Raw genomic sequence first — 23,317 nt, 5'->3', positions numbered from 1 at the left:
CTTGACGTGCTGTTGGAGTGTGAGCAAAGTAACATTTATGAAGGGGTTCAGGGAAACCGGCAGGCCGGACTTGAGTCCTGGAGATGGGAAGTACAGTGCCTGCACTCTGAAGGAGGGGTGTTAATGTTGCAGTTTAAAAACTGTAGTGTAAAGCACCCTTCTGGCAAGACAGTGATGGAGTGAATGATGGTGAAAGTTTTTCTTTTTCGGGCCACCCTGCCTTGGTGGGAATCGGCCAGTGTGATAATAAATAAAAAAAAATAACTTTAAAACACTTGAAACTTTGGAAAGTTTCTAGACATAATCGTGGATGCTGTAACAGCAAGCCAAAAGCTGTATAAAATTTTTTTGGGTATAATCTGAAATGTCCATATTAGTGAATTACTGTAAAGCAGGGCCCTCCTGTACCTCTTCATGAAACTGGAAGGTTATATACCACAGACCATGCAGCAGAGTCTGCTTATTGCCCTGAACATCAATGTGACCAGGGACCCAGCAGAATATGATTTCTTCATTTCTGCTAGAAATGCGGCACAACTGAAGTTGTATACATAGAGCTAGGGGATGAGGCAAATCAAATTTTTTGATAGCTTGTAAAGCACTAAAGGAATCAGAGACTACCACAAATGTTGAGGTAGGTTTAGACGCAATTTGTATAATTGCTATGAAAACTGCATACAGTTCAGCTGTAAAACTGTTAGCTGAGTCTAATAAATGATCTCACACAACACTGTCTGGGAACACTGCTGCAAACCCAACATTGTCAGAGGATTTAGAACCATCACTGTAAACTGCAAAAGCCAGAGAATGAGATCAGAAGTGGTTAAGAAAAAAGGGAGAGAGAAGCAACTATAGGTATTTGAGTTTTTGTGCACAGCAGTCGGGAAGAACAGACACAAACTGTTGGAACCTCCCAAGGGGTGAGAGAAAAGGTAGATGCTAGATGAACATATAAAGAGGGCATGTGTCGAGAAGCCAAGAGAGAGCGAAGATGAAGAGAAGAGAGACAGAGTAAACAGTGAACAAATAATGGATCTCTACTAATATCCATTACTATCCTGTATGTAGAAGGATCGTGAAGGTCATGAGAGCAGACAAAATATCAGAGAGAATTGGCATCACAGCTATCGTTCAAGGATGGAACATTTGTCTCTGCTTATAGACTCTCGACAGGAGAGGAGTGAAAAACACCTAGACACAAACATAATCCCTAATGATGGATGGGATCAAGTTAAGAAAGAGTGACACGAGAGGCCGCAAAATATTTCTGGTCACCATAGTCCAGTTTCAATAAAATTAGGGCAGAATGAAGCAGAAGGAGAGTTAAACGATCCTCCCCCAAGAAAGATGAGCAAGGGTTTTAAAGAGGTACAGCCAGCTATGGCAAGTTGCTTTCAGGGAGGTAATGTGAGGTTTCCAGGACAGCCGGTGATCAAAGAGAATTCTGAGAAATATGACTATCATATTCAGTGATCTGGGAACCATACAGGTATATCTACTGAATTAAGTTCCACAATTGTAAAAATTATCAATATTGTGGGTCCTGCCATGTTAATGGGTTAATTATAGGGTTCACTCTACTTTTCTGATTTATTATACAAAATACTTCTTACCATTGTTGTTGACAATTATTACAATAATGGGCAGCTTATAGCGGTAAATGGTTTCCATTTCCATGCCACTAAACCCAAAAGCAGAGTCTCCTTCTACACAGACTATGCGCTTGCCAGGAGCATAGTCTCTGGCCCAGAGTGCTGAAGCAATGGCAAAGCCCAAACCGACTCCCATTGTACCAAATGTACCAGCATCCAGTCTATGGCGGGCATGTCTGAAATTTAAAATACACACATATAATATTTGTTGATACCATACATGCAGTTGTGCATGCACATACATGCACAGTACATGTTCCAGTTCACGAAGTGTTTATTTTTCATCGTCATGGAGAATGTTGCCACCATCAACAACCTGCTGGATGAACTGACTTATATGTTGCCACCAAAGCCTTAGTACTCTCTTTTACACAATAAATTATTTTTTTTTTTTATTATCACACCGGCCGATTCCCACCAAGGCAGGGTGGCCCGAAAAAGAAAAACTTTCACCATCATTCACTCCATCACTGTCTTGCCAGGGAATTTTTAAGTTTGGGTATTTGAATGTGAGTACAGGAGGGCCCCACATACACAGGAGGGCCCTACAAATACAACAGGGGCCTGCATATACAACAGGGCCCCACATACACAGGAGGGCCCTGAACATGCAACAGGCCTAGCATGCTGTGTGCAAAATAATAATAATAGAACTTTTCCTTGTCAGAGGAAAGAAAATCTCCCTGATAATATTGTGTATATATAGTGTTATAGTGTATGCTACAGTGGCACCCTAGTATATAGATAATAAATGCTAAAGTGTCATTTAAAACAGGTGAATTTGTAACTGAAGTGATAAGCCTAAAGAGGCAGGTGCCAGAAGTCGCCAGAAACTTACCACACAGGTCAGCTGTTTTAATAATCTTCCTGGCCTGCGTGTGTACCTCCATATAATCTAGTGATACCAGTGAATAGGAGAATTCAGAGTTGTAGTAGCAACTAACCAGTAATATAATGGTACTTAGTGGAGTGGAGTGACTTTCATTAGTTTTTTCTCTTTCTTGAAATACTAGACGTATACAGTGAAATTCATATAACCCATAGTTACCAGCAGTCGCAATATACAAAACGAGAAGCAAATACATGTATTACTCCAAAAAAGCGTCTTTCCTCCAATAATTAAACCAGTCAACTATAGTGATAATATAGCATTTGTTGTAGTGGAGACGGAAAAAACCTAGAAAAGCTAGATACAGTGATCTATAAACAAGGGTTGAGGCCTTGACCATTCGTCATTGTAGGAGCTGCCAGCAATCACTGGTTCTTCAACACGCAAGTTACACTTCTGTATCAATCAAATCACATATTACTCGGTTAGATAATTTCCAGTAGTTCCTTCATGTGATAGCCAAATCACTGACCAGATATGTTTTAAATAAGTGACCCACTGATTAGATCTGACTGGTTCCGAACCCTTGGCCGGTCCAAACCCTTGACCGGTTTCAAACGGGTTCATTGGACAATAAAGCAGACTGTGAACAGACGGTGTTTTAGGCATCCTTATCAAACACAAACAATAAATATAAAACAGGAACGTACACCGGTAAGCTGTCCTAATATACAAGTACAGTTAGAAATAGAAATACAAAGAGCTAGAGCTTCACTTTAAGGAGGTTATTAGTAGAATATTCAAGAGGTTACTAGTAGAATTACAGTAAATCAACCATTCAAATCACATTATGAAGCTCTGTGTAGTCTGCAGTACATCAAACAAATGGGCTTCCACATGGATAAATTGCCATTTTTGTGGAAATTGGTGTCACGCCCCTTGTGCAGATATCCAAGAACTATCTACAAGCAGTATTAAATCAGGGAAGTGTTTTTGGGTATGCCCAAATGAGGTCAATCTGTGGGCTAAAATCACACTGGTGTTAAAAGAGGATAACATCAAAGCAGCCTTCATAGAAAACCTGGAAGCATTCTATAACAGATGGGAAAATAAAAAGTCTGGGCTGGATGGTATCACCCTTGGTGCTGGCCATGTAGTCAGAAACTGTAAGGCTGGAGGTGCTGCCCCAGTAGTCAGTAAATGTGGGGCTGATAATGCTGTCCTGGGAGACAGTAATGGTAAGGATGGAGATGCTGTCCAGGTAGTCAGTACATGTACGCAGGAGCAAATGCATATAAATGACCTCGAGGGAGACAGGAGCTGTAGTGTTGTAGGAGCTGTAGTGTAGTCCTGATCAGCCGGGCTGTGGCTCGTACATTGGTTTGCGTGCAGCCAGCAGCAACAGCCTGGTTGATCAGGCTCTGATCCACCAGGAGGCCTGGTCACAGACCCCCGGAACTCTCTCCAGGTAAACTCCAGGGAAACAAGTGTAGTCAAGGACAAGATAAAACCAATATTACAAACTAGTAATACCACAGGAGATAGCAAACAAGGGGACTCCACTAGCAATAGTGAGGATACATTACCAAAAACAACTGGTGAGAGCCCCATTGTTAGTGCTAGTGAGGATAGGAAAGAGACAGGTAAACATGCACTAACAGGGAATACAGTCACAGAAACCCAAGGCAAATGGAAACCAAGCCTGTGCACATACTATGCACTTGGTATCTGTAGGCATAGGAAATCTGGAAAAACAGATGGGACGTGCAACTATGACCACCCTAGAAAATGCCGTGCCCATATGACAACAGGAAAATGCAAACTCACCTCTTGTAAGCTTTTTCACCCTGAAATGTGTCCCTCTTCAGTACAGGAAAGACTGTTATAACTTAAATTGCCAGGCACACCATCTAAAGGGGACAAAAAGATACAAAACATCCAGGCCATGGGAAAACCTGGGTAGCCACAGCCACTCAAGAGGGAGAGGTTTTTTAGTGCCAGGAAGGAAAAAAACCTGGCAGGAAATGGCAGAAATCGTACACCAAATCCAGTCATTTCTGGAGTGGAACCACAGTCGATGGCCTCCACTCCAAACCAACAGATACAGATACTAATGCCAGAAAAAAAAGTCCCCACCAGTACCACCAGTCCGATGACATTCTTCCTTGCAAATATACAGGGTCTAAAGCCAGCAACGAACAACAAAATACCTTTCATCCGTGGACTGCTTGCAGAGGCAAATGCAATGTTCGTGGCTTTCACAGAGACCCACATAAAGGATCACTTGGACAACGAAATGTGGATCCCAGGTTACAACCTATACAGATGCGACAGAGTGAACAGGCAAAAGGGGTGGGGGGGTTGGCCTGTATATCGCAGAGTCACTTGTTTGCACAGAACTGCTTAATGCCTCAAATGATGTAGTGGAAGTTTTAGCAGTAAAGATTGAGAACCAAAACCTAGTCATTGTGGTAGTCTACAAGCCTCCGGATGCAACGTCCCAGCAATTCCAGGAACAGCTGTTAAAAATTGACCACTGTCTGGAAAATCTGACAGCTCCTGCCCCCAACATCTTGCTCCTGGGAGATTTCAACTTAAGGCACCTAAAATGGAGGAATATAGCAAATAATGTTGTTGCAGTGATAACACTAGGAGGCAGCTCTGACGAAAACTCACACACACACGAGCTTTTAAATCTCTGAACAAAATTCAACTTAAACCAGCAAATAATAGAGCCTACTAAACTGGAGAATACACTAGACCTCGTCTTCACTAACAATGATGATCTGATAAGAAATGTCACCTTATCAAAAACAATATACTCAGATCACAACATAATCGAGGTTCAGACATGTATGTGCTGAGCCCCAGACCGACATAATGAGATTAGCCACGAGGGAGCATTCGCCAAATTCAACTTCAATAACAAGAACATAAAGTGGGACCAAGTAAACAAGTCCTAACTGATATAAGCTGGGAAGATAGACTAAGCAACACAGACCCCAACTTATGCATAGAACAGATTAACTCGGTGGCACTCGATGTATGCTCAAGGCTTATTCCTTTAAGAAAAAGGAGGAGTAGATGTAAAATAGAAAGAGACAGGCGCTCCCTTTACAGGCGACAAAAAAGAATAACAGAGCAGCTAAAAGAGGCCAATATATCTGAAATGCGTAGAGAGTCACTGGTCAGAGAAATAGCAAACATCGAACTTAAGCTAAAGGAATCTAATAGGAGTCAGGAATCGCGGGAAGAACTAAAAGTCATAAATGAAATTGAAAGAAACCCAACGTATTTCTTTTCCTATGCCAAATCAAAGTCGAGAATAACATCCAGTATTGGGCCCCTACTTAAACAAGATGGGTCCTACACAGATGACAGCAAGGAAACGAGTGAGCTACTCAAGTCCCAATATGACTCGGTTTTTAGCAAGCCGCTAACCAGACTGAGAGTCGAAGATCAAAATGAATTTTTTATGAGATCCACAGAATTTGGTTAACACAAGCCTATCTGATGTTATTCTGACGCTAAATGACTTCGAACAGGCGATAAATGACATGCCCATGCACTCTGCCCCAGGGCCAGACTCGTGGAACTCCGTGTTCAACAAGAACTGCAAGAAGCCCCTATCACGAGCTTTTACCATCCTATGGAGAGGGAGCATGGACACGGGGGTCGTCCCACAGTTACTAAAAACAAGAGACATAGCCCCACTCCACAAAGGAGGCAGTAAAGCAATAGCAAAGAACTACAGACCGACAGCACTAGCATCCCATATCATAAAAATCTTTGAAAGGGTCCTAAGAAGCAAGACTGCCACCCATCTAGAAACCCATCAATTACACAACCCAGGGCAACCTGGGTTTAGAGCAGGTCGCTCCTATCTGTCTCAACTATTGGATCACTACAACAAGGTCCTAGATACACTAGAAGACAAAAAAAATGCAGATGTAATATATACAGACTTTGCAAAAGCCTTTGACAAGTGTGACCATGGCGTAATAGCGCACAAAATGCGTGCTAAAGGAATAACAGGAAAAGTTGGTAGATGGATCTATAATATCCTCACAAACAGAACACATAGAGTAGTAGTCAACAGAGTAAAGTCCGAGGCGGCTACGGTGAAAAAATCTGTTCCGCAAGGCACAGTACTCGCTCCCATCTTGTTTCTCATCCTCACATCTGACATAGACAAGGATGTCAGCCACAGCACCATGTCTTCCTTTGCAGATGACACCCAAATCTGCATGACAGTGTCTTCTTCCATTGCAGACACTGCAAGGCTCCAGGTGGACATCAACCAAATCTTTCAATGGGCTGCAGAAAACAATATGAAGTTCAACGATGAGAAATTTCAATTACTCCGATATTACCTGGAGAGAGTTCCGGGGGTCAACGCCCCTGCGGCCTGGTTTGTGACCAGGCCTCCTGGTGGATCAGAGCCTGATCAACCAGGCTGTTACTGCTGGCTGCACGCAAACCAACGTACGAGCCACAGCCCAGCTGGTCAGGAACCGATTTTAGGTGCTTGTCCAGTGCCAGCTTGAAGACTGCCAGGGGTCTGTTGGTAATCCCCCTTATGTATGCTGGGAGGCAGTTGAACAGTCTCGGGCCACTGACACTTATTGTATGGTCTCTTAACATGCTAGTGACACCCCTGCTTTTCATTGGGGGGATGTTGCATCATCTGCCAAGTCTTTTGCTTTCGTAGTGAGTGATTTTCGTGTGCAAGTTCGGTACTAGTCCCTGTAGGATTTTCCAGGTGTATATAATCATGTATCTCTCCCGCCTGCATTCCAGGGAATACAGGTTTAGGAAACTCAAGCGCTCCCAGTAATTGAGGTGTTTTATCTCCGTTATGCGCGCCGTGAAGGTTCTCTGTACATTTTCTAGGTCAGCAATTTCACCTGCCTTGAAAGGTGCTGCTAGTGTGCAGCAATATTCCAGCCTAGATAGAACAAGTGACCTGAAGAGTGTCATCATGGGCTTGGCCTCCCTAGTTTTGAAGGTTCTCATTATCCATCCTGTCATTTTTCTAGCAGATGCGATTGATACAATGTTATGGTCCTTGAAGGTGAGATCCTCCGACATGATCACTCCCAGGTCTTTGACGTTGGTGTTTCGCTCTATTTTGTGGCCAGAATTTGTTTTGTACTCTGATGAAGATTTAATTTCCTCGTGTTTACCATATCTGAGTAATTGAAATTTCTCATCGTTGAACTTCATATTATTTTCTGCAGCCCACTGAAAGATTTGGTTGATATCCGCCTGGAAATTAAAACTTCACCAGAGTACAAAACAAATTCCGGCCACAAAATAGAGCGAAAAACCAATGTCAAAGACCTGGGAGTGATCATGTCGGAGGCTCTCATCTTCAAGGACCATAACATTGTATCAATCGCAGCTGCTAGAAAAATGACAGGATGGATAATGAGAACCTTCAGAACTAGGGATGCCAAGCCCATGATGACACTCTTCAGGTCGCTTGTTCTATCTAGGCTGGAATATTGCTGCACACTAACAGCACCTTTCAAGGCAGGTGAAATTGCTGACCTAGAAAATGTACAGAGAACCTTCATGGCACGCATAACGGAGATAAAATGCCTCAATTACTGGGAGCGCTTGAAGTTCCTGAACCTGTATTCCCTGGAACACAGGCGAGAGAGATACATGATTATATATATATATTTTTTTTTTTTATCACACTGGCCGATTCCCACCAAGGCAGGGTGGCCCGAAAAAGAAAAACTTTCACCATCATTCACTCCATCACTGTCTTGCCAGAAGGGTGCTTTACACTACAGTTTTTAAACTGCAACATTAACACCCCTCCTTCAGAGTGCAGGCAGTGTACTTCCCATCTCCAGGACTCAAGTCCGGCCTGCCGGTTTCCCTGAACCCCTTCAGATTATATACAACTGGAAAATCCTAGAGGGACTAGTACCGAACTTGCACACGAAAATCACTCACAATGAAAGCAAAAGACTTGGCAGACGATGCAACATCCCCCCAATGAAAAGCAGGGGTGTCACTAGCACGTTAAGAGACAATACAATAAGTGTCAGGGGCCCTAGACTGTTCAACTGCCTCCCAGCATACATAAGCAGGATTACCAATAGACCCCTGGCAGTCTTCAAGCTGGCACTGGACAAGCACCTAAAGTCGGTACCTGACCAGCCGGGCTGTGGCTCATTCCTTGGATTGCGTGCAGCCAGAAGTAACAGCCTGGTTGATCAGGCTCAGATCCACCAGGAAGCCTGGTCACAGACCAGGCTGCAGGGGCATTGACCCCCGGAACTCTCTCCAGGTAAACTCCAGGTATACAACAGGGGCCTGCATATACAGGAGAGAGCCCTGCATATACAACAGGCCCCCACATATACAACAGGGCCCTACATATACAACAGGGCCCTACATATACAACAGGGCCCCACATATACAACAGGGCCCCACATATACAACATGGCCCCACATATACAACAGGGCCCCACATATACAACAGGGCCCCACATATACAACAGGCCCCAACATATACAACAGGCCCCCACATATACAACAGGCCCCCACATATACAACAGGCCCCCACATATACAACAGGGCCCCACATATACAGTGCTGATGTGACCCCTGAATTGAATGCAATGAATATTCTGTATATTCAAGCTGTTGGAGTGTGAGCAGGGTAATATTTAGTGAAGGGATTCAGGGAAACTAGTAAGCTGAACTTGAGTCCTAGAAATGGGAAGTACAATGCCTGTACTTTAAAGGAGGGGTTTAGGATATTGGCAGTTTGGAGGGATGGCTAAACTGTCGTATCTGAGTGCCTCTGCAAAGACAGTGATTATGTAGCAGTGATGGTGAAAGTGTTGAATGATGATGAAAGGTTTTTTTTTCTTTGTTTTTGGGTCACCCTGCCTTGGTAGGAAATGACCAATGTGTTAAAAAACAAAAAAACTGAATTATCATAAAATTTTATATTGGAGATGTTTTCATTAGTAGCTAAAATAAAATATCTTGCTTTATACTGAATTATTATTTGACCTAGCTTATGTATATAGGTACGATGTGCTTAATTATACTCAGTGATGGAATTAGGACTGGCTGTCTGCTCTTGTTAACCCTTTGTCTGCTTGTTTCAATCACTTGGGTAGCTGTGTGCCACGTGATCAAGCCAGATGTTGGGGCTGCTGGGTTTGTCTCACTCAATTACCTCCTGGCCTCTCTTAGGAGACACATCAAGCCCTCACTCTCTCTCTCTCTCTGGTACTTGATTTCCTCTCTCAAGAGTCCCTTCGAACTCTTTCTTACTCTGGTGGATAATTTGTGGAGTCAGCCCTTTTGTGTTAATTTGTGGTTGGTATAGAGTATGTTTCCTTAGGAAGACGGAGCTTACTGCTTGACACTCTGTGGAATGCCTTTTGTAGGTATTCGTGGTCGGTATGAATCTAATTCAGGTTGTACGAAGATATTACTAGGTTTAAGAATATAATTTTGAATTTTGTTATATTAATATACCAGTTGCAATAGATTCTTATGATTAATGAAATTATACAAAGATGTACAGGAAGGCCCCGCTTTATGGCGTTTCACTTTACGGCATTCCGCTAATACAGTCATTTCAAATTATGACCAAAACTCGCTATACGGCTCCCCCCATCTGACTTTCTAATACGGTCACCGCGCCCCACCTTGTTTCTTTACATTCTTCGTGAGCTCAGTAAGCACTAAGTCTCTCCATTTTGTCTGGAAACTCCAAAATTTCAAATGTTTTTAAAAGTTATTTCATATTTTATATATACTCTGATAATTATACTTATGTATACCTGTACTTAAATAAACTTACATACTGTGCTGGCATGCAGGTACACATTAAAATCAGTAAGAGTGTCTTATGTCTCCAGACGTCATATTAGTAATGATAATAATAATCATCGTCTCATTTAAATGTCGTATATTACGTTAAATACACATTTTCATTAATCCATCTATGATATTTTTTCAAAATTATATAATAAACACGATACATAACATAAAAAGATGTTAAATACACCCCACAATAGAATAAATAAACATAAATATGAGATGTGGTAGCAGACGACTTGCACAAGTGACGCCATATTAGAAATGCTAATAATAATAATAATAATCACCGAGTCTTATTAAATGTTGTATATTACGTTAATATACACATTTTCATTAATCCATCCATGATATTTTTTTCAAAATTATATAATAAACACGATACATAACATAAAAAGATGATAAATACACCCTACAATAGAATAAATAAACATAAATATGAGATGTCGTAGCCAGATAACTTGTAGAAGTGCCAAGAATAACATTTTCTCTAATCTAACATAAGAGAAAATGTGTTACTGGGGGTAACTGTAGAAAATTATTCCTTTCGTATGTATGTAAGTAAGTTTATTCAGGTACACACAAATACAGTTACATAGATTATCATACATAACAACATATGTGTAGAGAACCTAGGATAACCCAAAAAAGTCAGAGTGACTTATTTCCATTGCCTTCACTCAGAGCATCATTTCTTCTCAAAATGATGTTACATGAGAATGGGAGTGTTCTTCTTTATTTATTCTACCGTATCAATGTAGAGACAACCTGTACACAATGTAACTTGTACACAAACCAGACGTGTACACTTCGTTTACAAAACTTACCTTCGCCTGGTTTGTTTACATAACTCTGCGCCTGTCCTCTCTCATGCATTCATTCTTTCTCTCTCTCATTTATTCGTTTTATCTCATTTACTTACTCCTGACCCTACAATAAGACTACAAATATTTTAAGGTAAGTAATGAGTGAACTGTATATACATTTTATCGCTCTGGGATGCTTAAATATCATGGAATATATGTGTGGGTGGGTTGGCCTGGTATGGTAGCCCGGCTGACTACCATACATACCACACTTGATTTTTTACAATAAATACTACTCATCTCGTGTGGGTGGGTTGGCTTGGTATGGTAGCCCGGTTGACTACCATACATACCACACTTGATTTTTTACAATAAATACTACTCATCTCACCCTATATTTTAAGGTAAGTAATGAGTGAACTGTATATACAGTTTATCGCTCTGGGAAGCTTAAATATCATAGAATTGTATGTGGGTGGGGTGGCCTGGTATGGTAGCCTGGCTGACTACCATACATACCACACTTGATTTCTTACAATAAATACTACTTGTCTCACCCTAGATTAAGACTATAAATATTTTAAGGTAAGTAATGAGTGCACTATGTGTGTATTGTACTTTTATTGTTTTTTAATGCCTGGTTCTATTGCTAACTTAATATATGTTAGTGTAAACTTGTTATCTAGTGTTTGTATGCATTTGTAAGTGGAAAAAAAGGGTGTTCCACTTTACGGCGGTTTCCGCTTTATGGCGGTAGCCTGGAACCTAACCAGCCGTATAAGTGGGGCCTTCCTGTATATACCTAGAAAGGTGTAGGAGCTTGACTCCTTATTTATGTTCAGTATTTTAACTTTTTTTTTTTTGTGTGTGTGTGCATGTGCATATACCTGGAGTTTACCTGGAGAGAGTTCCGGGGGTCAACGCCACCACGGCCCGGTCTGTGACCAGGCCTCCTGGTGGATCAGAGCCTGATCAACCAGGCTGTTGCTGCTGGCTGCACGCAAACCAACGTACGAGCCACAGCCCGGCTGGTCAGGAACCGACTTTAGGTGCTTGTCCAGTGCCAGCTTGAAGACTGCCAGGGGTCTGTTGGTAAACGCCCTTATGTATGCTGGGAGGCAGTTGAACAGTCTCGGGCCCCTGACACTTATTGTATGGTCTCTTAACGTGCTAGTGACACCCCTGTTTTCATTGGGGGGATGTTGCATCGTCTGCCAAGTCTTTTGCTTTCGTAGTGAGTGATTTTCGTGTGCAAGTTCGATACTAGTCCCTCTAGGATTTTCCAGGTGTATATAATCATGTATCTCTCCCGCCTACGTTCCAGGGAATACAGGTTTAGGAACCTCAAGCGCTCCCAGTAATTGAGGTGTTTTATCTCCGTTATGCGCGCAGTGAAGGTTCTCTGTACATTTTCTAGGTCAGCAATTTCACCTGCCTTGAAAGGTGCTGTTAGTGTGCAGCAATATTCCAGCCTAGATAGAACAAGTGACCTGAAGAGTGTCATCATGGGCTTGGCCTCCCTAGTTTTGAAGGTTCTCATTATCCATCCTGTCATTTTTCTAGCAGATGCGATTGATACAATGTTATGGTCCTTGAAGGCGAGATCCTCCGACATGATCACTCCCAGGTCTTTGACGTTGGTGTTTCGCTCTATTTTGTGGCCAGAATTTGTTTTGTACTCTGATGAAGATTTAATTTCCTCGTGTTTACCATATCTGAGTAATTGAAATTTCTCATCGTTGAACTTCATATTGTTTTCTGCAGCCCACTGAAAGATTTGGTTGATGTCCGCCTGGAGCCTTGAAGTGTTTGCAATGGAAGACACTGTCATGCAGATTCGGGTGTCATCTGCAAAGGAAGACACGGTGCTGTGGCTGACATCCTTGTCTATGTCGGGTTTCTAGATGGGTGGTGATCTTGCTTCTTAGGACCCTTTCAAAGATTTTTATGATATGGGATGTTCGTGCTATCAGTCTGTAGTTCTTTGCTGTTGCTTTACTGCCCCCTTTGTGGAGTGGGGCTATGTCTGTTGTTTTTAGTAACTGTGGGACGACCCCCGTGTCCATGCTCCCTCTCCATAGGATGGAAAAGGCTCGTGATAGGGGCTTCTTGCAGTTCTTGATGAACACGGAGTTCCATGAGTCTGGCCCTGGGGCAGAGTGCATGGGCATGTCATTTATCGCCTGTTCCAAGTCATTTGGCGTCAGGATAACATTGGATAGGCTTGTGTTAACCAAATTTTGTGGCTCTCTCATAAAAAATTCATTTTGATCTTCGACTCTCAGTCTGGTTAGCGGCTTGCTAAAAACTGAGTCATATTGGGACTTGAGTAGCTCACTCATTTCCTTGCTGTCATCTGTGTAGGACCCATCTTGTTTAAGTAGGGGCCCAATACTGGACGTTGTTCTCGACTTTGATTTGGCATAGGAGAAGAAATACTTTGGGTTTCTTTCGATTTCATTTATGGCTTTTAGTTCTTCCCGCGATTCCTGACTCCTATAAGATTCCTTTAGCTTAAGTTCGATGCTTGCTATTTCTCTGACCAGTGTCTCCCTACGCATTTCAGATATATTGACCTCTTTTAGCCGCTCTGTTATTCTTTTCCATTGCTTGTAAAGGGAGCGCCTGTCTCTTTCTATTTTACATCTACTCCTCCTTTTTCTTAGAGGAATAAGCCTTGTGCATACATCGAGTGCCACCAAGTTAATCTGTTCTAGGCATAAGTTGGGGTCTGTGTTGCTTAGTATATCTTCCCAGCTTATATCGGTTAGGACTTGGTTTACTTGGTCCCACTTTGTTTTTGTTATTGAAGTTGAATTTGGTGAATGCTCCCTCGTGACTAGTCTCATTATGTCGGTCTGGGGCTCCACGCATACATGTCTGAACCTCAATTATGTTGTGATCTGAGTATATTGTTTTTGATATTGTGACATTTCTTATCAGATCATCATTGTTAGTGAAGATGAGGTCTAGTGTATTCTCCAGTCTAGTAGGCTCTATTATTTGCTGGTTTAAATTGAATTTTGTGCAGAGATGTAAAAGCTCGTGTGAGTTTTCATCAGAGCTGCCTCCTGGTGTTATTACTGCAACAATATTATTTGCTATATTCCTCCATTTTAGGTGCCTTAAGTTGAAATCCCCCAGGAGCAAGATGTTGGGTGCAGGAGCTGGAAGATTTTCCAGACAGTGGTCAATTTTTAACAGCTGTTCCTGGAATTGCTGGGATGTTGCATCCGGAGGCTTGTAGACTACCACAATGACTAGGTTTTGGTTCTCGACCTTTACTGCTAAAACTTCCACTACATCATTTGAGGCATTTAGCAGTTCTGTGCAAACAAGTGACTCTGCAATGTACAGGCCAACCCCCCCCCCTTTTGCCTGTTCACTCTGTCACATCTGTATAGGTTGTAACCTGGAATCCATATTTCGTTGTCCAAGTGATCCTTTATGTGGGTCTCAGTGAAAGCCGCGAACATTGCCTTTGCCTCTGCAAGCAGTCCACGGATGAAAGGTATTTTGTTGTTTGTTGCTGGCTTTAGACCCTGTATATTTGCAAAGAAGAATGTCATCGGACTGGTGGTATTGTTGGTACTGGGGGGGGATTTTTTTTCCGGCATTAGTATCTGTATCTGTTGGTTTGGAGTGAAGGCCATCGACTGTGGCTCCACTCCAGGAATGACTGGATTTGGTATACGATTTCTGCCATTTCCTGCCAGTTTTTTTCCTTCCTGGCACTAAAAAACCTCTCCCTCTTGAGTGGCTGTGGCTACCCAGGTTTTCCCATGGCCTGGATGTTTTGTATCTTTTTGTACCCTTTAGATGGTGTGCCTGGCAATTTAAGTTATAGCACAGTCTTTCCTGTACTGAAGAGGTACACATTTTAGGGTGAAAAAGCTTACAGGAAGGGAGTTTGCATTTTCCTGTTGTCATATGGGCATGGCATTTTCTAGGGTGGTCATAGTTGCACGTCCCGTCCGTTTTTCCAGATTTCCCATGTCTGCAGATACCAAGTGCATAGTATGTGCACAGGCTTGGTTTCCGTTTGCCTTGGGTTTCTGTGACTGTATTCCCTGTTGGTGCATGTTTCCCTGTCTTATTCCTATCCTCCCTAGCACCAACAATGGAGCTCCCACCAGTTGTTTTTGGTAATATATCCTCACTATTGCTAGTGGAGTCCTCTTGTTTGCTATTTCCTGTGGTATTTCTTGTTTGCAATATTGGTTTTATCTTATCTTTGACTACACTTGTTTCCCCACTACGGCTCCTGTCCCCTATGAGGTCATTTATATGTGTTCCTTCCTGCGTATAATTCCCGACTACCTGGACAAAATCTCCAGCTTCACCATTACTGTCTCCCAGGACAGCACCTCCAGCTTCACCATTTCTGTCTCCCAGGACAGCACCTCCAGCTTCACCATTACTGTCTCCCAGGACAGCACCTCCAGCTTTACCATTACTGTCTCCCAGGACAGCACCTCCAGCTTCACCATTACTATCTCCCAAGACAGCACCTCCAGCTTCACCATTACTGTCTCCCAGGACAGCACCTCCAGCTTCACCATTACTATCTCCCAGGACAGCACTATCAGCCCCACATTTACTGACTACCAGGACATCACCTCCAGCCTTACAGTTTCTGACTACATGGCCAGTATCAAGGGCAGTACCATTCAGCCCAGACTTTTTATGTTCCCATCTGTTGTAGAAAGCTTCCAGGTTGTCTATGAAAGCAGCTTTGATGTTATCCTCTTTTAATACCCTTGTGATTTTAGTCCACAGATTTTCCTCATTTGGGCATACCCAAAAACACTTCCCTGTTTTAATACTGCTTGTAGCTAGTTCTAGGATATCTGCACAAGGGGCGTGACACCAATTTCCACAAAAATGACAATTTATCCATGTGGAAGCCCGTTTGTTTGATTGACTGCAGACTATACAGACTACACACAGCTTCATAATGATTTGAATGGTTGATTTACTGTAATTCTACTAGCAGCCTCTTGAATACTCAATTAATAACCTCCTTAAATGAAGCTCTAGCTATTTGTATTTCTATTTCTAACTGTACTTGTATATTGGACAGCTTACCGTGTACGTTCCTGATTTATATTTATTGTTTGTGTTTGATAAGGGTGCCTACAACCCCATCTGTTTACAGTCTGCTTTATTGTCCAACGAAACCGTTTGTAACCAGTCAAGGGTTCGGACCAGTCAAGGGTTCGGACCATCAAGGGTTCGGACCAGTCGAGGGTTCGGACCAGTCGATCTGATCTGATCAGTGGGTCACTTATTTAACCCTTTGACTGTCGCAACCCCAAATCCTGAGGTGTCTCCTGGTGTCGCAAAATTTAAAAAAAAAAAAATTATTTTTTCTTATGAAATGATAGAGAATCTTTTCCCGATTGTAAAGAAACCAAAAAAACGAAATTTGATGGAAAACTGATGGAATTACGCTCTCGCGAAGTTAGCGACTTCCGCGATATTTAAAAATCTGCAATTTCGCCCACTTTGAGCCCTATTTTCGGCTAATTCCGTTATTCCAGTCAACCAAACTCATAACTATTTCTTCAGAACTCTATTTTTTCTATCGATTGAGCACAAGAAACTGCCCATTTACCGATTTCAGCTACCCAATAACATGGTCAGAAATTTGCAATTTGGCCAATTTCACGAAAATTAAAATATACGACAATTTCAAAATAAGGTCCAGAATGAACACTGCAGACATTCCTGGCTCTAAAATAACATTTTCTTTGTTCATCAGTCATGTCTCCAGGTCCCTGTGATATTACTCTTGCTTTTTATTTTGAAATTTATTTCAAACAAAAAATAGAAGATTTACTGTTATGCAGACTACTGCAATACTATAATAATTGTAAAAATTACATCAACCCATTCATGACTGCGTATTAGAATGGCTATTTGGACATTTATTGAAAAATGACATCATTTGTTTACTTTTGAACATTGGCAAAAATCAAACATTTCCTGTACTTTGTGCTCCATTTCCAGGTTCTTTTTATAGTAAAATTAATCAAAATCACCTCCATTTCTATATTATAGTTTCCATTCTATCAAATGAGACCACGAAAACGAGAATACAACCACAAATACTATACGAAAATAGACCACAAAGTCGGCATTTTAATTAAAAAAACGGTAGGTTTTTTTTTTTCTCATTATGCACTGCGTGCTCCAGGATTTTTTTCATGTGGTGCACACTGACCACACAGACCCATTCTCTCACATGTGGGCCTACTAGCTTTCTCCTGCCTGATTTGAAGCCGCTAGACTTTATGAGTATATATACGTCAAACACGGTACCTCGCAAACGTATATATACGGCCGCGACAGTCAAAGGGTTAAAACATACTAGTCGGTGATTTGGGCTAACACATGAAGGATCTACTTGAAATTATCTACCCGAGTAATATGTGATTTGATTGATACAAAAGTATAACTTGCGTGTTGAAGAGCCGGTGATTTCTGGCAGCTCCTAAAGTGACGAACGGTCGAGCCTCAACCCTTGTTTATCAATCGCTGTATCTAGCTTTTCTAGTTTTTCTTTCGTCTCCACCACAATAAATGCTATATTATCACTATAGTTGACTGGTGAAAATTTTGGAGGAAGGACGCTTTTTCTGTAGTAATAATTGCTTCTCGTTGTGTATATTGCGACCGCTGGTAACTACAGGTTATATGAAATTCACAGTATACGTCTGGTATTTCAAGAAAAAAGAAACTAATGAAAGTCACTCCACTCCACTAAGTACCATTATAATACTGGTTAGTTGCTACTACAACACTGTATTCTGCTATTCACTGGTATCACTAGATTATATGCGAGTACACAAGCAGGCCAGGAAGATTATTAAAACAGCTGACCACTGTGGTAAGATTCTGGCGACTTCTGGCACCTGCCTCTATAGGCTTATCACTTCATTTACAAATTCATCTGTTTTCAAATGACACTTTAGCCTTTATCATCTATATACTAGGGAGCTTATCCCACACTATTCTAGGCTATCCTACTGTATCCTAGCCTAACCCACACTATCCTACCATATCCTAGGCTATCCCACACTACCAAAGGCTATCATACCCTATCTCACACTATCCTAGTCTATCCTACCCTATCCTAAACTATCCTTGGCTATCCTAACATATGCTACATTGCCCTTGGCTATCCTACCCTATCCCACACTATCCTTGTCTATCATACAGTATCCCTAACTTTCCCAGGCTGTCCTACCCTATCCTAGGATATCTCACATTATTTTAGGCTGTACTACACTATCCTAGCCTATCCCACACTATTCTAGGTTATCCTACTGTATCCTAGCCTAACCCACACTATCCTACCATATCCTAGGCTATCCCACACTACCAAAGGCTATCGTACCCTATCCCACACTATCCTAGGCTATCCCACCCTATCCTGGCCAATCACACACTACCCAAGGCTATCAAACCTTATCCTAGGCAATCACACTCTATCATAGGCTATGTTTCAATATTCTAGCCGATCCCCCACTATCCAAGGCTATCCTACCCTATCCCAGCTCATCCCACACTATCCTAATCTATCCTACCCTATTGTACCCTATATTAAACTATCCTAGGCTATACTACCCTCTCCTAGCCAATCCCAGAATGAAAGTTGAAGATCAAAATGAATTTTTTATGAGAGAGCCACAAAATTTGGTAAGCACAAGCCTATCTGATGTTATCCTGACGTCAAATGACTTCGAACAGGTGATAAATGACATGCCCATGCACTCTGCCCCATGGCCAGACTCATGGAACTCCGTGTCCATCAAGAACTGCAAGAAGCCCCTATCACGAGCTTTTACCATCCTATGGAGAGGGAGCATGGACACAGGGGTCGTCCCACAGTTACTAAAAACAACAGACACAGCCCCACTCCACAAAGGTGGCAGTAAAGCAATAGCAAAGAACTACAGACCGATAGCACTAACATCCCATATCATAAAAATCTTTGAAAGGGTCCTAAGAAGCAAGATCGCCACCCATCTAGATTATTATTTTTTTTTTTTTATTATCACACTGGCCGATTCCCACCAAGGCAGGGTGGCCCGAAAAAGAAAAACTTTCACCATCATTCACTCCATCACTGTCTTGCCAGAAGGGTGCTTTACACTACAGTTTTTAAACTGCAACATTAACACCCCTCCTTCAGAGTGCAGGCACTGTACTTCCCATCTCCAGGACTCAAGTCCGGCCTGCCGGTTTCCCTGAACCCCTTCATAAATGTTACTTTGCTCACACTCCAACAGCACGTCAAGTATTAAAAACCATTTGTCTCCATTCACTCCTATCAAACACGCTCATGCATACCTGCTGGAAGTCCAAGCCCCTCGCACACAAAACCTCCTTTACCCCCTCCCTCCAACCTTTCCTAGGCCGACCCCTACCCCGCCTTCCTTCCACTACAGACTGATACACTCTTGAAGTTATTCTGTTTCGCTCCATTCTCTCTACATGTCCGAACCACCTCAACAACCCTTCCTCAGCCCTCTGGACAACAGTTTTGGTAATCCCGCACCTCCTCCTAACTTCCAAACTACGAATTCTCTGCATTATATTCACACCACACATTGCCCTCAGACATGACATCTCCACTGCCTCCAGCCTTCTCCTCGCTGCAACATTCATCACCCATGCTTCACACCCATATAAGAGCGTTGGTAAAACTATACTCTCATACATTCCCCTCTTTGCCTCCAAGGACAAAGTTCTTTGTCTCCACAGACTCCTAAGTGCACCACTCACTCTTTTTCCCTCATCAATTCTATGATTCACCTCATCTTTCATAGACCCATCCGCTGACACGTCCACTCCCAAATATCTGAATACATTCACCTCCTCCATACTCTCTCCCTCCAATCTGATATTCAATCTTTCATCACCTAATCTTTTGTTATCCTCATAACCTTACTCTTTCCTGTATTCACCTTTAATTTTCTTCTTTTGCACACCCTACCAAATTCATCCACCAATCTCTGCAACTTCTCTTCAGAATCTCCCAAGAGCACAGTGTCATCAGCAAAGAGCAGCTGTGACAACTCCCACTTTGTGTGTGATTCTTTATCTTTTAACTCCACGCCTCTTGTCAAGACCCTCGCATTTACTTCTCTTACAACCCCATCTATAAATATATTAAACAACCACGGTGACATCACACATCCTTGTCTAAGGCCTACTTTTACTGGGAAATAATTTCCCTCTTTCCTACATACTCTAACTTGAGCCTCACTATCCTCGTAAAAACTCTTCACTGCTTTCAGTAACCTACCTCCTACACCATACACTTGCAACATCTGCCACATTGCCCCCCTATCCACCCTGTCATACGCCTTTTCCAAATCCATAAATGCCACAAAGACCTCTTTAGCCTTATCTAAATACTGTTCACTTATATGTTTCACTGTAAACACCTGGTCCACACACCCCCTACCTTTCCTAAAGCCTCCTTGTTCATCTGCTATCCTATTCTCCGTCTTACTCTTAATTCTTTCAATAATAACTCTACCATACACTTTACCAGGTATACTCAGCAGACTTATCCCCCTATAATTTTTGCACTCTCTTTTATCCCCTTTGCCCTTATACAAAGGAACTATGCATGCTCTCTGCCAATCCCTAGGTACCTTACCCTCTTCCATACATTTATTAAATAATTGCACCAACCACTCCAAAACTATATCCCCACCTGCTTTTAACATTTCTATCTTTATCCCATCAATCCCAGCTGCCTTACCCCCTTTTATTTTACCTACTGCCTCACGAACTTCCCCCACACTCACAACTGGCTCTTCCTCACTCCTACAAGATGTTATTCCTCCTTGCCCTATACACGAAATCACAGCTTCCCTATCTTCATCAACATTTAACAATTCCTCAAAATATTCCCTCCATCTTCCCAATACCTCTAACTCTCCATTTAATAACTCTCCTCTCCTATTTTTAACTGACAAATCCATTTGTTCTATAGGCTTTCTTAACTTGTTAATCTCACTCCAAAACTTTTTCTTATTTTCAACAAAATTTGTTGATAACATCTCACCCACTCTCTCATTTGCTCTCTTTTTACATTGCTTCACCACTCTCTTAACCTCTCTCTTTTTCTCCATATACTCTTCCCTCCTTGCATCACTTCTACTTTGTAAAAACTTCTCATATGCTAACTTTTTCTCCCTTACTACTCTCTTTACATCATCATTCCACCAATCACTCCTCTTCCCTCCCGCACCCACTTTCCTGTAACCACAAACTTCTGCTGAACACTCTAACACTACATTTTTAAACCTACCCCATACCTCTTCGACCCCATTTCCTATGCTCTCATTAGCCCATCTATCCTCCAATAGCTGTTTATATCTTACCCTAACTGCCTCCTCTTTTAGTTTATAAACCTTCACCTCTCTCTTCCCTGATGCTTCTATTCTCCTTGTATCCCATCTACCTTTTACTCTCAGTGTAGCTACAACTAGAAAGTGATCTGATATATCTGTGGCCCCTCTATAAACATGTACATCCTGAAGTCTACTCAACAGTCTTTTATCTACCAATACATAATCCAACAAACTACTGTCATTTCGCCCTACATCATATCTTGTATACTTATTTATCCTCTTTTTCTTAAAATATGTATTACCTATAACTAAACCCCTTTCTATACAAAGTTCAATCAAAGGGCTCCCATTATCATTTACACCTGGCACCCCAAATTTACCTACCACACCCTCTCTAAAAGTTTCTCCTACTTTAGCATTCAGGTCCCCTACCACAATTACTCTCTCACTTGGTTCAAAGGCTCCTATACATTCACTTAACATCTCCCAAAATCTCTCTCTCTCCTCTGCATTCCTCTCTTCTCCAGGTGCATACACGCTTATTATGACCCACTTCTCGCATCCAACTTTTACTTTAATCCACATAATTCTTGAATTTACACATTCATATTCTCTTTTCTCCTTCCATAACTGATCATTTAACATTACTGCTACCCCTTCCTTTGCTCTAACTCTCTCAGATACTCCAGATTTAATCCCATTTATTTCCCCCCACTGAAACTCTCCTACCCCCTTCAGCTTTGTTTCGCTTAGGGCCAGGACATCCAACTTCTTTTCATTCATAACATCAGCAATCATCTGTTTCTTGTCATCCGCACTACATCCACGCACATTTAAGCATCTCAGTTTTATAAAGTTTTTCTTCTTCTCTTTTTTAGTAAGTGTCTACAGGAGAAGGGGTTACTAGCCCATTGCTCCCGGCATTTTAGTCGCCTCATACGACACGCATGGCTTACGGAGGAAAGATTCTTTTCCACTTCCCCATGGACAATAGAAGAAATAAAGAAGAACAAGAACTATTTAGAAAAAGGAGAAAAACCTAGATGTATGTATATATATATGCATGTGCGTGTCTGTGAAGTGCAACCAAAGTGTTAGTAGGAGTAGCAAGATATCCCTGTTATCTAGTGTGTTTATGAGACAGAAAAAGAAACCAGCAATCCTACCATCATGCAAAACAGTTACAGGTTTCTGTTTCACAGTCATCTGGCAGGACGGTAGTACTTCCCTGGGTGGTTGCTGTCTACCAACCTACTACCTGAAATCTAGATACCTATCAATTACACAACCCAGGGCAACATGGGTTTAGAACAGGTCGCTCCTGTCTGTCCCAACTACTGGATCACTACGACAAGGTCCTAGATGCACTGGAAGACAAAAAGAATAGTAATAATTGCTTCTCGTTGTGTATATTGCGACCGCTGGTAACTACAGGTTATATGAAAATCACAGTATACGTCTGGTATTTCAAGAAAAAAGAAATTAATGAAAGTCACTCCACTCCACTAAGTACCATTATAATACTGGTTAGTTGCTACTACAGCACTGTATTCTGCTATTCACTGGTGTCACTAGATTATATGCGGGTACACTAGCAGGCCAGGAAGATTATTAAAACAGCTGACCACTGTGGTAGGATTCTGGCGACTTCTGGCACCTGCCTCTATAGGCTTATCACTTCATATACAAATTCACCTGTTTTCAAATGACACTTTAGCCTTTATCATCTATATACTAGGGAGCCACTGTAGTATACACTATACACTATGTATACACAGTGTTATCAGGGAGACT

General features: G+C 41.9%; 1 protein-coding gene across 1 annotated transcript in view; it reads right to left on the bottom strand.

Moving 5' to 3' along the window:
- Nucleotides 1-23,317, bottom strand: part of Hacl (2-hydroxyacyl-CoA lyase) — a 144,481-nt gene that overhangs the window by 8,000 nt on the left and 113,164 nt on the right. Inside the window, exon 8 of the mRNA XM_070087657.1 lies at nucleotides 1,614-1,828. Within this exon, the coding sequence (XP_069943758.1) occupies nucleotides 1,614-1,828 (215 nt within the window). The remainder of the gene's footprint in view (nucleotides 1-1,613; nucleotides 1,829-23,317) is intronic.

Source organism: Cherax quadricarinatus, chromosome 22 (assembly GCF_038502225.1).
Source record: "Cherax quadricarinatus isolate ZL_2023a chromosome 22, ASM3850222v1, whole genome shotgun sequence".
Classification (NCBI taxonomy): domain Eukaryota; kingdom Metazoa; phylum Arthropoda; class Malacostraca; order Decapoda; family Parastacidae; genus Cherax; species Cherax quadricarinatus.
The sequence above is the reverse complement of the archived record's forward strand: the minus strand, read 5'-3'. Positions and strand labels throughout refer to the sequence as shown.